The 22,440-nt window shown below is 47.5% G+C and overlaps 1 protein-coding gene across 7 annotated transcripts in view; it reads right to left on the bottom strand.

The window, feature by feature from the left end:
• The window catches only part of RYR3 (ryanodine receptor 3), a 1,751,462-nt gene that overhangs the window by 74,380 nt on the left and 1,654,642 nt on the right, over positions 1 to 22,440 (bottom strand). For all 7 annotated transcript variants that reach the window (XM_069638568.1, XM_069638566.1, XM_069638573.1 and 4 more), the window contains 4 exons: positions 20,714 to 20,774; positions 12,766 to 12,912; positions 10,051 to 10,185; positions 1,828 to 1,984 (listed from right to left, as the gene is read on the bottom strand). In XM_069638568.1, the coding sequence (XP_069494669.1) occupies positions 1,828 to 1,984; positions 10,051 to 10,185; positions 12,766 to 12,912; positions 20,714 to 20,774 (500 nt within the window). The remainder of the gene's footprint in view (positions 1 to 1,827; positions 1,985 to 10,050; positions 10,186 to 12,765; positions 12,913 to 20,713; positions 20,775 to 22,440) is intronic.

Here is a 22,440-nt window from a genome sequence, read left to right as displayed (position 1 = left end):
CGCAAATCCCTGTTTAACAAATGGGGATTTGCGGGCAGAATGGCGCACAAATCCTGTTTTTTTTTGGCGCAAATAATCCATGAATCAGTCTTGATTTTAAAGGGGAATGATGTACGGCCTGTCACCAGATTGCTGGTTCTTCTCTTGTTTTTCAGTTTGAAAGCCAACCGGTTTCAGTGGTGTTCAAGATGTACCATTTTCATCAGGGCTATAAAACACAGCACTTCGTGTTGTGCTGTAGCTGGTGTTATTAGCAACATCTGTTTGTCCTGTTTACAGGATGTTCTGCAAGTCTGACTTTAATGGGGCGGTTGGTCCACAAGTCATACTCTACGCTATGATAAGATTCAAAGATTCCAAGACTCATTTATAGTGTGTGGGAGAATACACAGAGACACTTTGGTTCATTTTTTATTGTAATTACAGCAGTAAACACAATATTTTTGGCAATATTCTGAGCCAAACTTTTTTAAAAATAGTTCTGCTTTGCATAGAAAACAAATACATTTGAAAATAATTAATTTGAAAAGCAGACGACCCATAGTTGACTTAATGGCACGCGTTTTTGTTAGTTTCTAGGGTAGGGCTAGTTAGGCAGAATCCATACAATTTGGAAATATGAACACAATCACATATTGACTGACCTGATATTTGAAAGTGCAACAGTGAGCTATACAATCCCATGATATGCCATATCACAATGGGTGGTTACCAGTATGTTCCCAGTTTGGGCATTCCCAGTAAGGTGATGGTTTACATTCCTAGTAAGCGCATGGTTTACATGCCCAGTAAGCTTCACATTCTCAGTAAGCTCACAGTTTATTTTCAAAAGTTGACATTCCTAGTAAGCTTGGCATAACCATTAAGCTCCCAGTTTGACATTCCCAGTAAGTTTGAAATATACATAACAGAGTTGCATAGAGGATACTGGTATACTGCACTGGAACATTCCAAATCCACCACAGACATCGTGGATCACAATTTACAGATGGGGCATCTTTGCTTGCGCCCCACTGAACGAATTAAAAGACGACATATAGTCCTACGCCCCATAGAACACAGCGACCAGCACAGTGATGAGGATCCATCCCACTTAGACAAGGGGTTCCCAGTTCCTGGGACAGAATGAGTACCAACAATCCCGTGTGGTGGCAACAGCAGTAGCCTGGCGGTTTGAGCCTAGGGAGCATTGTTTTGGTCCTGGCTATTGCTGCTGGGCTCATGCTCCATTATGACAACAACAGGAAGTCGCGGATGTTTCACAAGGGAAAGGGAAGAGAGGGCACTAAGATACACATACAAATGTTACACTGTGATCCTCTCAACCTTCTTTACTAATATATGAAGATGTTTTTTTCTTATTAAATGGTATTTATTATGCCATATATGTATGATATAACAATAAACATGTGTGGTGTAACTCTAGCTATCAACAACCTTGCCCTCACGATCAATAAATACATGGCGTGCTTTCTGTAAACTGTACATATAGAAATGAAAAACAAGAGATTAGAATTTGTCCTGAAATGCCATTTTAAATATATGTATGTACTTTTTTCATTCATTTATCCACTGTGTTGTCATGTGTTGTTTTTGTTCAAAGTATATAGAACACACGTCATATATGTTGTTATGGTGCACAAAGTAGTGTTTAGCTAGGGTGAATCACACAAGTGATCATTCTGATCATATCATATCATGCATACATGGAATAACAAAGACCATTTGTTAAGAAGAGACACATCCGTCTTTGTGCACACTGCTCCTCCCTCCTTCTGGTCAGGCAGGATTCGTGTTGAACAAGCAGGCAAGCGAACTGGGACTTACCCTGGATGATGGCCAACAGGATGACAATGACGAAAAAGAAGAAGGTGATGTCGAACACGATACGGTACATCTCGTAGGGATCTCCTGCTGGGTCTTCGATTTCATCACCAATACCACCTCCAGCACGGACCCCCACATACATGTGGAAGAGGTAACACTGCAACGAGAAAGCGGAGGGAGTGAGATAACACCAACTGTGCAACTACTGCCGTCTGTCCTGCCTCACTGTATCAATTTTATGCCCAGCAGGGTCTCCTCATCATTACCCATGTCGTTTTTTGTAAATGATAGCCCACCTCCCTCCCTGCCCCCCAAAGGGGCCCCTCCGATGCACATTTACAAGAGAATTGAAAGTAATTGAAATCGACTAAAAAGGCATTATAACCATAAAACGAAATTGGAAGGGGGATAAATTCAGTTAATGGCCAGATGAAAAAAAGCGAACCTTGTACAGGGTTTGAATATCACCCAAGCTCTGCATATTGAGTGTTCTAAATCACAGATAATGGTTTGCCAGTCTGCAAGAAGTCAGTGAGTATTGTGCCTGTGACTGCAATCTGACGTGTTTCTGAGTAAGGTTACTGAATAGTTAAAGCTCGCCTTTGGCTTCTGGGCGCTTGCTGCTTTAGAAATTAAAAGTTGCCCACTGTAGTGACTAACATACTCCTAGTCTATAGTCCCCTTTCCTCCATACTGCATGGGGCGTCCATCCCAAGGGATGGGACCGTTTTTCCTCCAGAAAAAGAGCATTTCCCATTTAAATTTCAGGTGCACGTAGGTGCGGTTACGGGCATGACCACACCACCATTGCTCTGCCCCCTGGTGCCTGGACTCAGTCCCTTTGAACGTGCCAGGCGGCTTGTGTAGCCACAACCAATAAAGCCCTTAGGGAGGAGTGTGAGTAACTATTTTGCAAATGGGTTCTTGAGGTCCGCTTGTCTGAACTCAGCATCTGACCTGGCACTAGCATCTAGGCAGTAGTGCTTGTAGAAGGCTGATGGGGAAGCCCATTCGTCTGCCTTACAGATGACATTCCAAGGCACCTGGCCCTGGAATGTGACCGCCACGGCCTTAGCCCTCACTGCGTGTGCATGCATATTTGCCGGGAATGGCCTCTTCTGAAGCTTGTAAGCCTCCACCATCCACCTAGCAATGGATGCTTTCGAGGTTTGAGCGAATGGCGAGGAAACGCAGAATGTGATCAGCAAGGCATCCAACTTCTTGACCTGTTTCATCCTGTCAGGGTAGAACTTGAGAGCTCTCCTAACGCCCAATCAATGTAATGCCCTCTCTGCTTCCAACTGAGGATGGGGAAAGAAGGCTGGGCGCACAATCCCCTCATTGATATGAAAAGAAGAGACTACTTGCGGCATGAATTTTGGGTGTGTCCTCATGAACACCTTATCTTTGTGTCAGATGGTGTAAGGTGCTGACGCGACTAACGCCTGAATTTCGCGAATGTGTCTAGCTGATGTGAGGCCCACCAAAACGCTGTTTTGAGATTCACCCACTTGATATCTTTAGTAGCCACGGGCTCAAAAGGTTTGTGCGCCAGTGCTTTGAGTACCACATTAATGTCTCATCCCGGATGAGGTTTTCTGACAGGAGCGTAAAGCCTGTCAAGCCCCTGCAAATGTCTCTTCACCACGGCAAGGGCCGTGGAGAATAATTGACCCTCTGCGTACTTGTATACGCCAAGTGCTGCCGAATACATGTGTCACGTGTCCACCTGCACACCGGTGCTTGTTAAGTGGGCAGAAAAAGTAAGACTTGATCGAGCATGCCCAATGCCGGGTCCACTCCCTTGTCCCTGGCCCAGTGACAGAAGCTGGCCCACTTGCTCTTGTACAAGAGCCTAGTGGACCCCTTTCTAGCATTCTGAATAAGGTCTAGATTGGCCTGCGAAAGCCTGAGTTGCTGCATCATTAGTTGCTCAGGTACCAGGCTGAGAGGGCTAGAGACTATGGCTGCGGCTGTACCACTACTCCCCCCACCCCCGCTGCAAGAGCTGTACCTAGCCGATCAACTTCAGGGGTTTGGGCCCTAACTCGCCATCCTGACCAGATCTGAATACCAGAACCTGGCTGGCAGTTTCGGACTACCAGAATCATGTGACAATATGTTGCGTTTTGGAATTTCTACAGTACTCTCTGGATTAACGGAGTTGGGGGCGCAGTGTAGCACCACAGTCTGTCCAACGAGATTTGGAAGGCGTCCCCTAGTGAGCGCCTGCCTCTCCCCATCTACGATGCAAACTGCCTGCACTTTGTGTTGCTCTCCGAGGCAAATAGATCCACCTCTGGGAGGCCCCACTCGTAGTTGTCTGCTGGAAGCCTGCTCAATCTGTCTGCCTCTGTGTTGCTCTCTCCTGGGGGGTTAACCACAGTTAATGTGAATGCCCTGTTCCAGGGCCCATTCCCAGATCTGAATCAACAGTCTGCACAGTGTGGGAGACCTTGTCCCTCCGTGCTTGTTGAGGTAAAACATAGACGTGGTATTGTCCGTTTGAATGACCCTCATCCTGTTTGTGATCATACGCAGAAAAGCCTGTAGAGCCAACTGAATTGCTCTCAGCTAAAGAACATTTACATGGTCAGCCTGATCTTGCATCGACCACAGCCTGTGAATTGATAGCTGTCCAGCGTGGCCCCCCCCACCCCCCGCCTTCCAGAGAGGTGTCCGTATTGATGACCACTGATGCCTCCTGCTAGCGGAATGACACTCCTTTCATCAGGTTTTCCTGCTGCCTCCACCATAAGAGATCCGGTTTGACCTCTACCAGGATAGTGATTTTGTCCATCTGAGAACCTCTCTCTAGGTCCTAGCTTGCCAGCAAATGTAGCTGCTATCTCCACATTTTCAATCTGGTGTGTGGCACTGCCAGAATGCAGGCCTTTATGAGGCCCAATAGGTGCTGATACCACCATGCAAAGTCACCTGTCTGCCAAGGAAATGGGCAGTCGTCCCGAGGATAGCATTGACCCTTTCCTGCATGGGGAAAATTATTTGCCTGACCGTATCCCATGAAAACCCAAGCAAGATCAAGGACTGCGTAGGTTTATGCTCTGACTTGGTCTGGTGTACCAAGAAGCCGAGGTAGCAGAGAAGGTCTATGAGGCACACCAATGTGCGTCTCGCCCCTTCTTGCGTGCTGCCCCTGACCAGCCAGTCATCCAAATATGGATAGACATGACCTCTGGCCCGGAGCAGCGCCGCTATTGTGTTCATCAGCCTCGTGAACACACAAGGGGCAGAGTTGAGACCAAATGGCAGCACCCAATATTGGCAGTACCATTACATTACTGTGAACCACAGGAATTGCCTGTGCGGCTGCCAAATCGGGACGTGCAAGTACGCGTCTTTTAGGTCCATGGAGCACATCCAATCTGCCTTGCAGAGATCCTCCGCAATCTGAGCTGCCGTTATCATCTTGAATTGTTTGAGTGGAAGATAAGGATTGGGGAAAGATAGGTTGAGTAACACCCTTAGGCCAGCCTGGTTCTTTTTTGGGAATGGCAAAAATCGTGGAATAGTAGCAAGTGCCCCTCTGATGCAGGGGTACTTCCTCCACCACCCTGCTCTGCATAAGGGAAGCAATTTCTGCCAACAGAGCTGGTGAGTCTATCTGTAAAAGAGGGGGCGAAACTGGGTATGGGGATAGAACTGGGAGTTGAAACCCCCCCAGAAACCACCAAACGTACCCAGGGGTCTCTGAAAAGACAAAGCCATTGCAATTCATAGAGTGCCAGTTTGCCCCCCACTGGGGAGCTATTGCCCAGGACACCACTCTCATTGCTTCTTGTTTTCTGGGGACTGGAAGAAACCTGTGTGCGAGGTGCGCTGATGTTTGTGCCTTTTCGTATTGGGCGACCTGTCCAGCTGCCTGGTCCTGTGGTCCTGAAAGCCCTTGAATCCGCTGAATGCCCTGCTTCTCTGGTCCAACCTGCCTTGCAACTTGCTGACTGGTTTTGCGACTGGTTTTGCCAGGATTGCCAGTGATTACGCGGTCTGCGAGCTAGCCTTTTTTCTTATTGAGCTCTTTGTCCGTGTAGGAGTGGAAGAGCTCTGCCCCTTCAAATGGTAGATCCAGTATCCTGTCCTGGACATCTGTGTTAAATCTGGTGGCATGCAACAATGCCGCTCTACGTATGTTGGTAGCCACACAGATGCCTCTCTCCGCCGTATTAATATGACCCTCCATGGACTCAAGCACATTTTGTGCCACCACCTTGGCCCCAGCCATGCCGGCCTTGAACACGACCTGCCTATGAGGTTTCAGGGGGTGGTCTGACAGGAAGTCCACAATCTCCCTCCAAAACTTTTGGTCGGCAGCTGCTAATATTGCATCAGTGTTAGCTTGTCGGCAATTCAGGCCCACATTCTGGTAGAGGTTTTTCCCATAGGCCTCCAATAGCCTGTCTTCCTTCCCCAAAAGGGCTGCTGCCGAAGACCCTGATGTCCTGGAGGTCTGTGGTTTGGCATACATGAATGCTGCTGCAATGACAGAGGAATGGGGTTGCAGGTTGAAGGAAAGGAGAATGGCCTCCCCCTTTCCTGTATGTACTTGGCGTCCTTGTGGACTGGCTATGCCGAATGGGACTTTAGCCACCTTTTCTTCGCCAACACCATCACATCCTTCTGCAAGGGTATGCCAGATTTAACGTGCACCCTAAGGTCCAGCACTTTTGCAGGCATGCTAGACTCTGGCTGCTCTTAATGTGGAGGTGGCACCATGAAGAACTCAGCCAGACCCTCCATTCTGTTGTGAAAGACTTTCACTGAGGCCGAGGCATCAAGGTAATCTTCTTCGCTGTGTCCTTTTTTGCCTGCCCTGCCGGGTGCCCTACTTGTGGAGCGTCAGCCAGAGGCCCTGATTCCAGGGCCTGGGACCCTGTTGCTGTGGCGAGATCAGCTGTAGACTGTGGGGCTGAACTGCCATCTGGTGAAGAACCGCGCCCTGCTGCGGCAGAATGCCAACAGGAGCCCCCCCCCCACTACAGGGGTGGCGGAATGCTGAGCCTGTACTGGCTGGGGCTGTTGGGTCACCACGAGGGTGGCAGAGCCGGGGGTATAGCCTTCTTTATAAAGGACTTGAGGAGCCCAGTCATCTGATGGGAACTAATTAGCCCCATGAAGTGGTCAAAAAACCTGTCCTCACATGGCGGCGCTGATGGCATCGCTGAAGGAGTGGCCCTTGCTGATGCAGTCCACCGAGCCGCTGTCCTGGGCTGGTTCCCACCACTCTCAGTGTACCGCAGCATGGTCATGATCGAGTACAAGGCACACCACTGGACTTGTGCCATCGACCATTCCACCCTAGGGGTGAAATCTGGCCTCCAAGGAGCATCTGGTTGCTCCATACCGCTTCCTGTTGAGTCACTGGTTGTAGGACTCGGCTGAGGCCTGGGTGCCGCCTCGTAGCTAGACACCATTTTGTCGTTCAATGCCATCTTGTGCGTGGCGGTCTCTTAAGGAGTGCGTGGGAAAGAAATGTTCAGCTCCGTGCCTGAACCTCCAGAACCCGAAGGGCCCTTGAGCGGGAGCTCGGTACTGGGTACGACCTCAGGGAGCCCCCCGGTAGGCTTGGCTGCCTCAGACTTGTGTCCGGCAGTCAGTGTAAGTGCAGGCTTCCCCTCTGGCGTAGGCCCGGTACTAGAGCGTTACCGTCCTTCAGTTGATGTCTTGGGAGGACCTACAGGCCACTTGGTCTGGCTGGAGCCTCGACACCCTGACTGGTACTATGGTCCTTAGAACCCCTCCCGCATGAAGGATTCCCAGAAGGTCTGGAGTGGAAGCCGCCAAGATCTCCCTGCACTGAGCCAACTGATTCTTCAAAGAGCGTGCTGTAAGGGAGAGGCACGCCCTGCAGTCTTCCCAATGATGGGCTGCACCTAAGCACTGCTGGCAAAGCGAATGCGGGTCCAATGCGGGAAAGCAACTGTTGCAGGAGGAAAACATTCTAAAGCCTGACGGGGGTGCCATGCGCTGGGGCAGGCGAGGCACTGGAGGGTGTTAGGAATAGAAAAACAAAATAGCTTGGGGGAAGCCAAAAAATAGAAAAGTAAACTCGTGCGTGAGCTTGCGGAGGAAGGTCTGATCCCCTCAGCGTGGAAAAGAGGACCGAGGCCAGGTGTCGATAGGCGGGGCTATGTTGGCGTGGTCACACCCGTAGCCGCGCCTACGGGCCCCAGAATTTTAAAGGGGAAATGCTCTTTTTCTTGAGGAAAAAAGGTTCTGGTTCCGGCCCTTGAAGGGACGCCCCATACCGGAAGGAGGAAACAGACGGGATTTAGGAGTAAGACTTCCTAGAGACTATGTTACTGGAAGCAGCATTCAGAATAGACAGCTTTCCTGTACGACACACCCTTTAATGATTGCTTGGACTCGGGCAGACTACATTTGCATGTCAAATTTGAGTCCAGTGCAATCCACAACTGTCCTCTCCGAATTGCAATGGCTCTCCTCCCCCTCAACGTTTTTTCAATTCTATTATTTTTCCATGAAACTGTTTGTTTTATTACTTTGTTGTATATAACATGTTTCTTAAATTGGACGTTCAGATCCTGCAGCTTGGCAAGGTATCTAGAATAATGGTGAGAGTATTTGGAATAGGCTGGCATAGCTCCATGACATGGCAGGCAGCAGCGTTTTGCCGTACATAAGGTGTGCTTGCCATCATATGAATATGGTTGGGATTTCAGGGATAGTTAGCCACTGCAAGATAATCACATCTTATTTGCCACAGAGGGCTAGCCCCACTCTTACTACCCGTGGAACTCCTGCTTGTCATCTATGTGGCACAGAACAGAGCGCTAGTATCAGACATTTCCCATTGATAAAATCCATACCTGGGAATTCGGTATGTGTGGCCCCCTGTAACCAGTCTCTCGAACTGGCGCCTACAGTGTAATCGCAGCCCCTTAAGGCGATGCTTTGTAATATTTTTACATCCATAACAAAAGTGATGCATTGGTCCAGGGGAGTTGCTAGGTCTGGAAAAGACCCGGGGCTACGCTGATGTTGGAACCGTTGGGACTGGGGGCTAGCTAGTCTTTTGGCTGTAGCTCCTGAGATTCTATCCGGGGCTACAACCAAAAGATCAGGGGCTATAGCCCCCGTAGCCCCCCCTTAGCAACGCCCCTGCATTGGTCCATGTATTCCTAGGACTTGGGCCTGCAACCTATGGCTTTACGGATGTGCTCAGGGTACATTTCCCATGACCCCTCCCCATTGCTGCTGCAGACTAGGGTTAATGGGAGTTACAGTCCTGAGCACGGGCAATAGGCACCTTGCCGACCCCCCAACTGCTTGGTTTTTATTGTTGGAAACACGTTCATGATTGAAATGCAGTATACTTGCAAGGTGACTCCAGACGAAACCATGTGCACACAGAAAGAGCAGAGGTAAAAAGGGGACTGCAGACCAACACCAGTGGCCAGTGCCCATGCTCACCCCTGTGCTCACCCTTGTGCTAATTGTCAACTAAGCACATCCTGACTGCAGTTAACAGGCATCGGGTAGTGACCGGGAAACTAGTTCGATACTATGGAGGGTCTACAATGTTACAGTGGGCTAAGAAATGTACAGTCTGCTCAAAATAATCCCGGTGGCTCTGATCAGCCATCAATATCTCTATTCACGCAAAATAAAAGGTTTGCAAGACTTTTCTGTACCCAGAAGAGTTGGTCTTTTAAAATGGTTGATCATCTCATTTAGTATTACTTGTTTACCACCCTGATGTCTTTGGGGTGACATTTTAACGCTTTAGAAATAGTAACAAAAACAAAATTAAACTTCTGTAGGGTTCTGAGAGCATCCATTTTTTTTGGATCTGGTAATTTTATCTAAAGTGTCATAGAACAATAGCACTGCATTTCACATAACTCTAAACCCAAAACACGTGATTTAATGGCTAGGAATACCTTTACCTGGAATGACGGATTTATGCCACACATGCATGTATGTGTATAAATATATATATATATATATATATATATATATATATATATATATATATATATATATATATATATATATATATATATATATATATATATATATATATATATGCATGCACTAAGTATAGCTCGATCCATCTAGTCTACGCTTTGTTTAAATTCACAGGCCCAATCCCATCGGCTCCATCGGCCCCATCTGGACGCCATCGTCCCATATGTCAGAACGCGTCCTTTCATTGAGACCCCGCGGGGTGCTCTTGCCTACCGTCATCATGTCGTCACATTTCATGTCCGGCGAATCCTCATCCTCACTCTTGTTGTAGAACTTGCGGAAGAAGTTGAAGGCCACCACGGTGTACAGGTACACAACGACCGCCAAGAGTCCAACTGTTAGTGCCAACTGGGAAAAGAAAGTAGGAGATCACAAGTCAGTCAAGAAGAACATTTACACTTTTACAGTGGCATCTAGATGGCAAGTTTTTTCTCAGCTGTATGAAGTCCTAGGCACTCATTGGGAAATGTTGATGCCTTGCACACATTTCTTTATATGAGAACAGTGGGAGAGATTCTGTATTTATTAAGTGGGACGCTATCAATGTTACATATTTTCTAAAATACATGTTTTCATTTACTTGCCTGCACTTTTTTTTGAAATTGTAATACTGCATGACAACTTAAGTGAAATCGTTTCAATTCAAAATATGTCATTGAACAATGATGCTCACATTTTTGGCAGTTAAACCGCTAATGAAAAGAAACTCTCATGTCCCCAATTAATGAGTGGCAACTGACTAAGGTATATTTAATGTATGCAAAGCCCAAGGCTTTCTGCGGCCTGGGGCCGCAATACCTTCAACTCTCTCTTCCTAAATATCTTCCTTCTCGAACTCTTCGCTCATCCGCCTCCAACTCCTTCAGGGTCTGTCGCTTCTCCAAGCAACGAGTTGGTGGTAGATCTCTTTCTTCTGCTGGGGCCTCCCTCTGGAAGAGCCTCTCTGCCTCTCTGAAACTTGAGGAGAACCATCTCTGGTTCCGAAAGCACCACAAGACCTTCCTCTCTGCTTCTGCTTTCTCTCCTCTCCCCTGCTGAGTTCCTGGCTGAAACTTAAACTGCACAGCTCACCGGGCTACACTCTGATCTCCGGCCCAGGTCGCCTCCCCGCCAGTTGCACACCAGCACTGCCCCCCTGGCAACCCTTTTACTCAGGGGATGTTTCTGTATCCCTACAGTTCCCTACCAGCACTTGACACTTGATGTCTGCACTTTCCCTTGCAACCAGCTGGCTGGACTTTTTAATTATTGTTTTATTTGTATTTGTTTATTTATTTATTGTTTTACTGTTGATCCATGTACTGCACTGCCCCCTCCCCTTCCCCCCACACTTTTCCCCTCCCCCCATCCCCTGCACTTCCGCAATCTCAAAGTCACCTGGCCTAGTAAGATCGTTGTCTCTGTCTTCCCTCTGTCCCCCCTCCCTTGCCTCGTCAAGCTTCGAAACACTTGTGCATAGGTGCGTTATAAATGCCATATCATATCATATCATACAGAGGATCATGTTCCTGTAGCAACACTAAGGACGGGAAATCATTTTCCTCTAAGTTTTGACCTCAACAATGAAAGGTCATGAAATTCAGCTGAAAACATGTTATCACATCCAAACGCACATGCACAATTTGGTCAAAGTGATGAACGTTTTCATGGTAAATAAAGTGTTGTTTAAAAAGTTGCTTACAAATTTGTTTTTACTTGTTTAAAAACGTGTTTTTTTACATAGGGCCCCCCAAATGACATGCTTTTGGGGCACATATCTCACAATTGTCTTCTACAATTCTCAGCATGCGCGTAGTAAACACTACCTTCTTAAAGTCGGATCAGGGAATTGTGTGCAATTCACTTTTCTAATTGTGTACAAATATATACATACAATCTAAGCATGCCCAGAAGAGCTAGAAAACACACCAACCAATATGGATGTTGAGAACACATGCACAAAATCACACAAAAGTATACAAACGGCAACAACTTCTATTCTGGCATGCACATTACACACAGATAAAACACAGAAACATAAGGAACCGGAAACAGAATCCACACTTCCCAGTTCGGGCATGTACACAACATGCACGGAAAAGGAAAAAAAATCCAAACACGGATGGAAGCATTTTTGAAAGGAGAAAAGAAAAGCACAAAACACTACATCAGTGGGAAACATATACAACACTGCCATTGCGGATGGCTCAAAACACGAACGTATGCAACACACACAGTAAAACTCACCAACATGTATGGAAAAGTCACAGGCATGCATACACCGACTTTCAGACCTATTCAGTAAACTTGCACCCCAGAACCACTCAGAAAACTCCAGCCGGCCATGCTGAAACACAACTGGAAAGTTCCAGACATTCTGAACGGTCCTCAGGCATCGCTTATTAAACGGCAACACTTCAGTTGGAAAAAAAGCATTTTTACAAGGAGTTAAGGTTATTCCCTGCAAAAATCAAAGTGTACAAACATTGGACATGCCAACATTATCTTACAAATACTCAGTCCAAATCAACTATTTGTCATGAAACAAAGTCCATCCCACTACACATTAGAACTTCACTTACACTACACAATGGGTTCACAACACTTTCTTTAAGTATCATCGTTAAAATGAGCACGCTGAAGTAGTATGATGAGTCCAATTTGTCGTGGGAAAGCGTGGGATGAATCAGGAGAAATAGCTGATTTGCACTGAATGTTTGCACCTTAACGTTTGCCGTTTCGAATGGTTGTAGATTTGACCTTTTTTGAGGTAGTAATCTTAACTTCTGATAGAAAGGTTTTGTTTTCAGGTAACATTGTGCAGATTCACTTTCCATGCATAAAGACAGTGAGTGTGTGGGTGCAACATCTCTTCTCCATCATACACACTGAAGTCAGGCGGCTCACTCCATGCACGCAGGAAGGGAAGGGAAGGGCATGCCTGCTTACCTGCTTGCCGTTGTGAGTCACGGAGGACAGAATGGTTCTCAGCGTCTTGAAACCCATGGCGATGTCGAGAAGATGAGCAGCGAAGAAGAAGTTGTTGTAATGGCCGAGAATAGACATGGTGGTATACCAGGCTAAGTACAGGAAGGACTGCGGAATGGCAGAAGAAGGGAAAGTCAGCTATGCCCCGGATGTCCATATGGTCTGTGTGCATGGCTTGACCAATGTCATTAAAGGCAGGACTCAGAAACAGACTTTGCTACTGTGATGGGCAGGAGCGAAGCATTTCAATGCTTCGAGTTGTTTTATTCATTGTGTCATTTGCGTTTAAACCTAAAGGTTATTGAGGACTTTCTGCTTGACTTTGTCATTTCCAGTGGGGCTATGCTTTTAGTGTTCTGTGAAGAGGTCAGCTTTTTAACTCTGCAAGGCCCCAGGGGAAGTCCTTTTTTTACTCTTCTGTGGCAAATCCCCTTCCCATCATGATCATTTTATTGAAAGAGACATGTTGACTGCCTTTGCTGGTGATGTGCCTTGCAGGTGGTGTAACAGGGCAGGAATATAGGCTTGAACTTTGCTTCATTTAAAAGTTTACTGCATGATCATCGGTGAGTTTGTAGAGAATTGTGGTGGATTTGAACTTTATTCTTAAATCCTCTTTCTCTCAGTGGGTTTTTGTACCACAGAGGGGTGCTGTCTATCTTGGTGGCATCTTTTGACTATTCCGGCTGCCCCAAATGATGGGAGACCATTTCTCTGGTCTTTTTTCTCTGGGCCACGGGCAGGCAATCTGCAGCTCGCTACCAATATGCTGACTATAGCTGATGGACGGTCTGGGCTAAACCATCTGCAGAGCTGCAGATGGCCCCCTCTAGGCAACTAGGTACATCTTTTGAAGATGCTGATTGTTTGATGAACACCAAAGCTGAAGCCAGTGCTTGTATTTTTTACATACATGTAATAATCCATCATATATTCTCTTTGAAGCAATGTAGCCCTCTGAAAAGTTAACTGCATGTACAAATTTGAGCGACTCAAAGATTTTTCTTTGAGGACAAATAATTAATCATCATGTGAGCATGCTATTAGGAAAACATACTATATGGTCTGTTAATTAGGACTAGTAATGATTTATCTGGAGAATTATGCTATCATAGCTTGGCAATTTAGCCTAATTTTGACTTTATGCTAAGAATTGAACTTCTCAAGCTGTCTCCAGAGACATCATTATATTGACGACGTCAGCAACTAGGTTTCCCATTTTTTATGCTGGTTTACATGAGGTGATGATGTTTAACGATTTTCTCTCCCTCACAGCTACTCATAATTGCTTTCATTGTGAAAGCCAAGCAATTCAATGCCATGTTTTGATTGATCGGACTGAAAAGCAACATGGGGGATAAACCTCCCCCGTTGGTTCTTACAAAGGCTTTGTTTCGGCACAATGCTCTTGCCGACCAGACTCAAGGTACTTTCTGCAGTCACTGGCCGAGCCGAAGACCATGGCCGACGAGAGGGGAAGCCTCTGAGCCGCTCATTACCAACTTGAATGGTTGGGGACGGAGGCTAGGGGAAGACATAATTATTGTAGTGGAACAGGACACTGAAGAGTGGAAAGAGGCTGCCGTTTAACGCGAGTGCTGTTTCTATGGAAACGGGGTGCTGCTGGAGGACATTTCTTTGGGGTTCACAGCCAAACAACTGATGTATAGCTGCGTGATAATGACTGCTTTCTTGCCAATACACTTTCGTCAAGATAGGGTTACCAGAGGCTATGTCAAGGCTGCTACGCCTATTGAATTAGACCAAGGTTATCATATTAAAACTCATTTGAGTACAATTACTTTAGTCCAACCTCCATCAATCGCAGTAAGAAATATATAACATGAAAACCTTTTTGTTTTAAAACATTATGCACGATTGCTACATTCCTTTGAAAATGTATGTGAGCCAGAGAGACCTTGTTCTTAAGTCTAGTGGGCCTCGGAAAGTACCACACAGAAGATAAAGTCAATGGAATGATTGTGTGCTCTAACCACAGCATATCCGCAGATGGCCAGGAAAATGTAACAGGCGAGGGCATGCTATGGAGAATGCTATGCAACGTTTTTTGCAACCCAAGATAACGAAACCACAGTAAACACCTTGGATACAGCATCTCCATTCCAGGATGAGCAGGTCGGAAAACACGCAACACACTGTTATTTTTTGCTGGATAACTGGATTAAGGGATTTACCCATGTGCTGCAAGATTTCCTAGCTGGCCAGTACCCCCAAAAAGCCAGTGTGCATTGCACTAGGCTACTTGGAGGTTAGGCAGGTGCACCCTTGGGTAGCTGGCAGGGCTGGGGAGGAGCCAGTTGAGTCATGCTCACTGGAAATAAGCCCCACTTAAACATCTGACTCCATTCTTTCTTTCATATCAATTTTATAAGGCAATATGGTACAACACAACCTATTATTTGAACAAATAAAACGTTTGCTTCCGTCGTATCTTCTTTGAAACCGGGTATGGACGTGCAACCACTGACTGTTCATTAGTCCCGACTGGCTCCTCCTTCAAAACGTAGCCTGGAAAAATAGTATTGTGCTCGTCTGAAATGTAACCACCGGTATCGTCTCTCTCTGTTTACATGCAATGAATATGAGTAGAACTGTTCTCCTGGTTTTCATTCCCATATCCGTTGAATGGAGCCTCTAAAAGGAGCCATCTCCTTCTCGGACCAAGAGGTTCAGGCAAGATAGATATAAACGCACTCTTAAATTCACCACTTTCAGTAAGGGCCGGAAAGCCCAGAACTCGCAACTTAATCTCTCTCAGATTTATATGTAGTACCTTCACAAGGTAACGCAGACTGGAAACAGTTCTTCCTGCAATATACTGGATTTCCTGCAGAGTGATCTTCTCCCTCATAAGATGATCTTCAGCCGATCAAGAGCTGCTCCTCTCAACCACCTTTTTCAGTTTCCCGACCACAGCAGGTATCCTGGTGGCCGGACGCCACCATTCTGTCGCGCTTCTAATGGTGAGATTCCATCTTGGAAATGTCTTCTTATTTGGGCTGCGGGCCCCTTTGCAGTGAGCAAGGCATGGGAAGCTCCAGCTTATCTTCTGCTGTTTCCTTTCTTCTTGCCGCCCATGCTGCTTTGGGTTTCTCCTTGGCCTCTTCCACTCTCTTGCTCTGTCTTCCAATTTGATGGCATCATCACCTATGTGTCCGACTTTCGCGGGCACATCATGATGAGCAGAGCCCATCCTAGACTCTGCAAGACCACTCCAAAGCCATTCCTGGGTCCTTTCAGTGGTGCCGTCACCACAGATGCAGTGATTGTTGGGGGCCTCTCGGAAATGACTCAAATCTGATCATTCTTCTGGCAGATGTAAACCTGTCTAGTGCGCTGGTTGCAGCTGATTAAGCTTTGAATGGTTCCTGTCACTCATAACGTAGGAGCACACCATGTTCTAGGTGAACCCCTCATGCAGATCCAGGAGGAAACCTGACAATCTCCCAGGTCCCTCGTTAACGCAAGACAGCCTTCTAAAAGGAGGAGTACCCTGAACCCCCACTCATCTCCCAGCAGCTGGAGAACTACCCCCTGAGAAGTGCCACCCTGCCAGGCTTCTTTGATGCTCACCCGCTCTTTTCCAGTGGGCCCTCCTCACTTGCCAGCATTGCTCTTTATTCTTGTGTACAGAGAGCCTAGGGGAGGGCCTCTGTGCTTGCTTCCCATGTGTCCTCAGCAGCCCCTTGAACAACCTGCATACCTATCAAGTCCTTGGTTCCCTGTAGAAGGGAGCAAGGAAGAACTAACCAGCACGCTGGTTAGTGCTCCTCCTTGTCTAGAGTATCGGCACACTTCGGCTTGCTCCCCGGCCACTTAAGCAATGCAAGCCAGATTTCCCAACGACGCGGGTGTCCACCATCTTGCATGATACATGTTTCCCGGATGGTGCTGGAGTCACTGGGCCTGTGCTCTCTTCGCACCTCATACATGATGCTCCTAAAGGCTCTCCATTATTTCTTCCACCTGTCAGTGCCCAAGAGAGGTCCCGATGTATTAAGGCGTGCAATGCAAGTGACAGCACTGGGGTCAATCCGTGTTGTATTCTGTGGCGCAGCGTAGGATAGATTCAACATGCAGCAGTAGCCATCTCCAAGAGCAGTGAAAAGTATTCAAGTCGACATTACTGCCTGTTGTCCTATGTGCTTTTGTACTGTCCACACAAAGTACATGGACTGTGAGACTACTGATGAAAGCTCTTATGCCTGAATACTAGACTTGTGAAGCATATCCTTAGGGAAGCTGTTGAAGTGTAATGACCCTTTAGTAAGACCACATATTCTCGGTTTCGCGGTTTCCATCTTTATATCATGCAGGGCGAATAGAAGCATACATCGCACCTGCCAAACCTAAGTCACTCTTACCCTCAAGGCTTTTAGTGGGCCGGCCGGGCTAGCCAGGGGGGAGCCCTCGAATTCTCCGAAATCTACCCCAAAGCCAGGGCGCTGCCAGGCCACCCCCCCCCCCTTGCCCCTCTAGCGAGCACCAGAGCCTGTTTTCCCTATGCATGCATAAAGCTTCAGGAGATGCACAGGGACCAGTGCTATTTTATTTTACTGAGAAGCTATGAACACATTTAGAGAAATTAGTCTTTGCTCTCAGTTCAAAGCCGCCCAGGCCGAAACGCGCACAGGTGGGGCTCGCCAAAAGAGTCTATGTGGCTCGTGGTTAGCAGACATTTTACTGTTAGGGTAAGTGTTACAGCTAAGAAATGACGTGAGCACCAAACCTGCTCAAAAGAATGTCATTCTTAGCGCAGTATAACAGAACATGTGTCAAATATAAAAAGCTATGGTCTTTCTGCTCGTCCTTAAACGGCCCTTTCAATGTCTGCAAAGAGAGCAGTCCTCTTTTCACGTTGATGTATTTATAGAGTGAGGGTGATTTACTTGTTGTTGATCTACTGACAGAGGGCTTTTTATTTACAGACAGCAATATGCTTACAGCCCGAGATAAAGCAGTGTATTTACAAGAGGCAGACTGGATGCAGGCCAGGCCCCCAGAGACCACGCGGAGGGACCCAAGATACATGTTTGCAGGGTCTTAAGATGTACTGTTTGGGGCAGGTGCCCTGCACACTTTAGGACACGCCCCCCTGCTCGCTTTTGCATCCCACTTAAAGCACTGCCTACACCTCACCTGCCTTTTTGGCCACAGTGTTTCCATCCAGCAGCAATCTTCAGAGGCAGAGAAGGGCATGGCCGGCAGTAGACTAGTAGACTACTCCGTTCGGGGGTCTGACTGGCGCAACAATTAACACTACTAATGTGGCGTAAAGTATCTATCAGGGCAATCGGAAATGTCACTTTTAGCCGTAACTAAGGATGGTAATTACTGGTGGCTAGCAGACAGGCACCGGCTCAGTAATTACTGGTGGCTAGTAGACAGTCACCAGCTGTGAATTAACACTTAATTAGAATCACTTTCACTGAAGACTTAAATAGCAATGTATCACTCAAAGCGGCACTGTACACATTTTCAACAGAACCATTTTGGAAAGCAGAACTATGCTCCATAATAAATTGGCACCAGGATGGCCAATTTCTGCATACTCTGCCGGGATCAGCGTGATGCGGCAGACCACCGGGAGACTAAACGAGAAGGCAGGGGTGTTTCTAGGTCTGGAAAAGATCCGGGGCTAGGCTAATGTCAGGACTGTCGGGACTCGGGGCTAGCTAGCCTTTTGGTTGTAGCTCCTGAACTTCTATCCGGGCTACAACCAAAAGACCCAGGGCTATAACCCCTTAAGCCCCCCCCTAGCAACGCCTCTGCGAGAAGGGTAGCCAACTTGCCGTCCAGCGCCCTGTGCTCCCACTCTCTAGTCCCTCTTAACCACCACATAATGTTCACCTCATCTGTTCTCAAGATGAGACCAATATGCAGATATCAAGCAAGTCAATGGAATTATGATATTAGAAACTTCAATGTCAGCAAACAATCCAATGAGGCGAATGCTTTTCAAAGGTTGGATGGAAACCAGAACAGGAGGCCAGGTCCTGGTTTGCATTTCCATGGTTCGTAATAGTAGTTCTCCTTACAGCACTTAGAAGCTGGAGGAGTGTGGAAGGAGGCGCTCCAGGAGAACCCTTGGACACACATAAAACCACACTTCAGCGCAGGCAGGTTGGGGGACGTAGTCCACCCCTACTGGTGCTTTCTTCTTTAGGAATCCGGATCCATTGGGATCAAAATATGTGCCTACTCAAGGAGTCATGTTTTTGTTGGTGAGTTCAGTTCAGACTGCAGGTTCCATTTGATAAAACTACCTCAATCGTGTCACACAGGTAACTTTTTTGACAGAAAATACCACAATGGCCAGCACTACTGCACGTGCAGTAAGAGCTCCTCTCTTTCCAGGAAAAAAAGGTTTTTGCACCAGAGAGAAAAGCAGCAAGTGACTGCGCCCTTGTTTTGAATGTGCGTGTTCTACCTTCTCCTCTAAAAAGTGTCCTTCCATTGAATACCCATGGCCACTCCTCCAGCCGCACCCATTTTACACACTGGTGGTAAGTGTAGTCACACCCCACCCTGCCCATTACGTCATAGGTGTGTGCAGTCCGAACGCACGCAGTGCTGACACTAACACCTTCAGGTGTTTTATGTGTTCCTAATTTATTTTTATGAATTAGTTCTTTGGAAGTCTGCAGTTCATATGAGGGCGAGGGGCAAAAGTTAGAAGATTTTGGATGGAATAACACATCTTTAAAAAAAGACCTGAAAAATGCAAATGCTTTTTCTTGATATTACAATATTACAGAGTTGTGTTGGGGGGCGGGGGCGCTACCTGGCTTGCATGAGTCCTAGTCACAGTCAGCTTGTTCTTTACTCACGTTCCGAATTTACTTTGAACAAACCCAGCAGGGTTTGCCACGTTTTGGTGCAGCGGCTTGAGCACAGGTCCCCTTTAGACACGCCCTTTTTTGTTCGCGGTCAGACAGCAGGACATGCCGACGGGAAGGGGGCCCAACACCAGCGCTGTATCTCAAATATGTCATGCAAAACCCACACTGAAATGTCCTGCTGCTTTAAACCCAGCAGGGACATCCGGGCCTCATTACAAGTTTTGGGGCCAAACTTGCAATTTGTTCCAGCGCCTGCAAATGGGCAATTGCCGGGTCATTACGGCCCTGCCGGAATCGGTAATTGCCCATTTGCGGGCGCCGGAAAACAGATGCCCCCATTGCCATTCGGCCCCATATGGGAATGGGGAGGTCAGATGCACCGGCACCGTTTATAACGGTGCTGGTGTATCCGACATGCTGTGCCCGCGGGTGCCTTTCTGCCCGCCAGGTCCGACCTGGCGGCGGGCAGAAAGGCACGCGAGCACAACTCGTAGTTTGCCAGTCCGGGAACTACGGTACCGGCATGCTTAGCAGTACCGTAATTCCCGGACCGGCAAACTTATAATGAGGCCCAGTAGTGTCTGGAGCAGTGAGACTGTAGCATGTCCAGGGAGTGTCCTGGCGTGGCACATGCTACCCCTGGAATCTGGTTGGCCACCCCAGGTGCCACCCCGTTATCCTAAACTATGATCATTATGGGTTTTTTAATTTAAATATTTATTTACATTTTATATACATAACAAACAAATCTACAAACAAGAGCATACCATCAGGTGATCATTATGTGTGTGTGCGCTCGCACTGCGTGCCGCCCCAGTCCAAAGAGTCCACAGCCATTGATTACATTATAAGTGAAATTCCGTCTTAATTGTTCTGAATTCTTTTCTTGACCTGACGGGGAGTCTTAGCGGCGGAACTCAGGACTTTTGTGAGTAACCCCGAGTGTCGGGTAGTGTGTAGTAGAAGCGAGCATTTCCTCAGGCAGGAGCAGCATTTTTACAAAGCACACAGTTCCGAGAGGCATGACATGAGCGAGCTATGCTTACATTATCTGTGAAGACGACCCCCAGCTTCCAGACGTGGTATTTCATATCGATGGAGCTTAACCTAGGAACACAGAAAAAGGACAGGTCATGCACACCTCCTATGTAGTTACTAAGCGCTTGCCTTCAGCCCACCCACAGTGTTCTGAGAGTGCGCCCCGAGATGCTGTGCAGTGATAGGATTGCCCTTCCTGCTGTTAATGCGGTATTGCTGCTCCCCTGGTTCCCTGCCATAATATTATGCTTCCTGCTGTTATCTATGATATGGTTTTCCCGAGTAGAACAGGAGCTTCTTCCAGAAGGAGGGAGGGTGTAGTCAAGTTATGTTGGCAGGCATGTTTAAAAGCTTATACTCCTAGTCCATATATGCGCTTGAATGGAGCATACACTTTAGTCGTCTGTTTATCACACAGCCATGCCAGCGACCTCTGTTACTGCCACATCCGGCTGGCAATGCCCTGGGTGTGTAACCCATGTACAGCGCTCCGTTGCATCTCACATACGGGTGCTGTTTATACTTCCCTTATCTATATACATCAGGTGTAATGCCCATTAATACTAGTGGTATACAACTAAAGCCTAGTGCCAAGTCTAGTGATTTTAACGACAAGTTCCCTGGGTTAATCCTAGTTGCTGTGCCATCGCAGCCCAATATCAAGGGGTGACAGCACCTTATTCAATAGATTTTCTTCCAAATCCAGTCCCTTTACAAATATCCATGCAATTTAAGACTAAACGTAACTACTCAACAGAGCCGAAACACGTCAACAGCCACTGGCGATATCACAGAATGCAGAAGCGCAGAGAGTAAAGTTCAGCTCATTTATCTCGCAACATGTGAGCTTCGCCCGTAGAGACACCCAGGGGTCAGCAGTTTCCGAAATCACGTCCAATATTTACATTGTTCCCCTGGCCAATCTGGTTCAGTCCCCCAACATCGGCTACAACATGTGCTGCGAGGACTTCTAAAGACACGTACAACTCTGAGTCCTCTAGAGCTAGCCAGCAGATATTCTCTGCGTCAATGCACGCACACCCAACTGACCCCAAAGCCTTCCCATTTCGCTGTCCAGCCAGCCAGCCAGCCAGCCCGCCCGCCAGCCAGCCAGCGAGCCAGCCCGCCAGCCAGCCAGCCCACCAGCCCGCCAGCCCGCCAGCCAGCCAGCCAGCGAGCCAGCCAGCCAGCCAGCCAGCCAGCCAGAGGTCTGCTCCGTTCTGACTTCTCCATTGCCCACAAGGAACTTTGATCCCCAAAAATAGTATTCAGTCATCTTCACCACAGGAGTCAAATGCTTCTTCTACTCGCCATGCTATGAGTTACCCTAGTCCTCGCTGTAGCATTAGCCCGCATGGCTAGTTCAATGCTGTTGCAAAAACCACCAAAGCACTTCAGAGAGCTCAGCATTACTCTGCCCGGATAATCCTCCCCTTGGGACAGTTAGAACACATCTGCCCAGCCTTGAAGACTTTACCTAGTCTCCTGATCAGAGAAAGAACTCAGTTTAAAGCTACTGTATCCGCCTTGTCTGCACAGTTCTCAGTGGCTGGACACCGGGATAACTTACAAAGGCCTTCCACCCATACATGCCAAGCAGACACTCAGAATCAGCATCACAACACCTACCAGCGTCTCAGCCTGCAAACTATAAGAGGAGTGGTTTACAAGCCTTCCACGCAAAAGGCTCAGCCACCTGGAACTCACAGCCTTTTGACGTCAGCCTTGAAGAATC

Source organism: Ambystoma mexicanum, chromosome 14, assembly GCF_040938575.1.
Source record: "Ambystoma mexicanum isolate Mex_15411 chromosome 14, UKY_AmexF1_1, whole genome shotgun sequence".
NCBI lineage: Eukaryota > Metazoa > Chordata > Amphibia > Caudata > Ambystomatidae > Ambystoma > Ambystoma mexicanum.
Note: the sequence above shows the minus strand (reverse complement) of the source record. Positions and strands in the feature narration are given on the sequence as shown.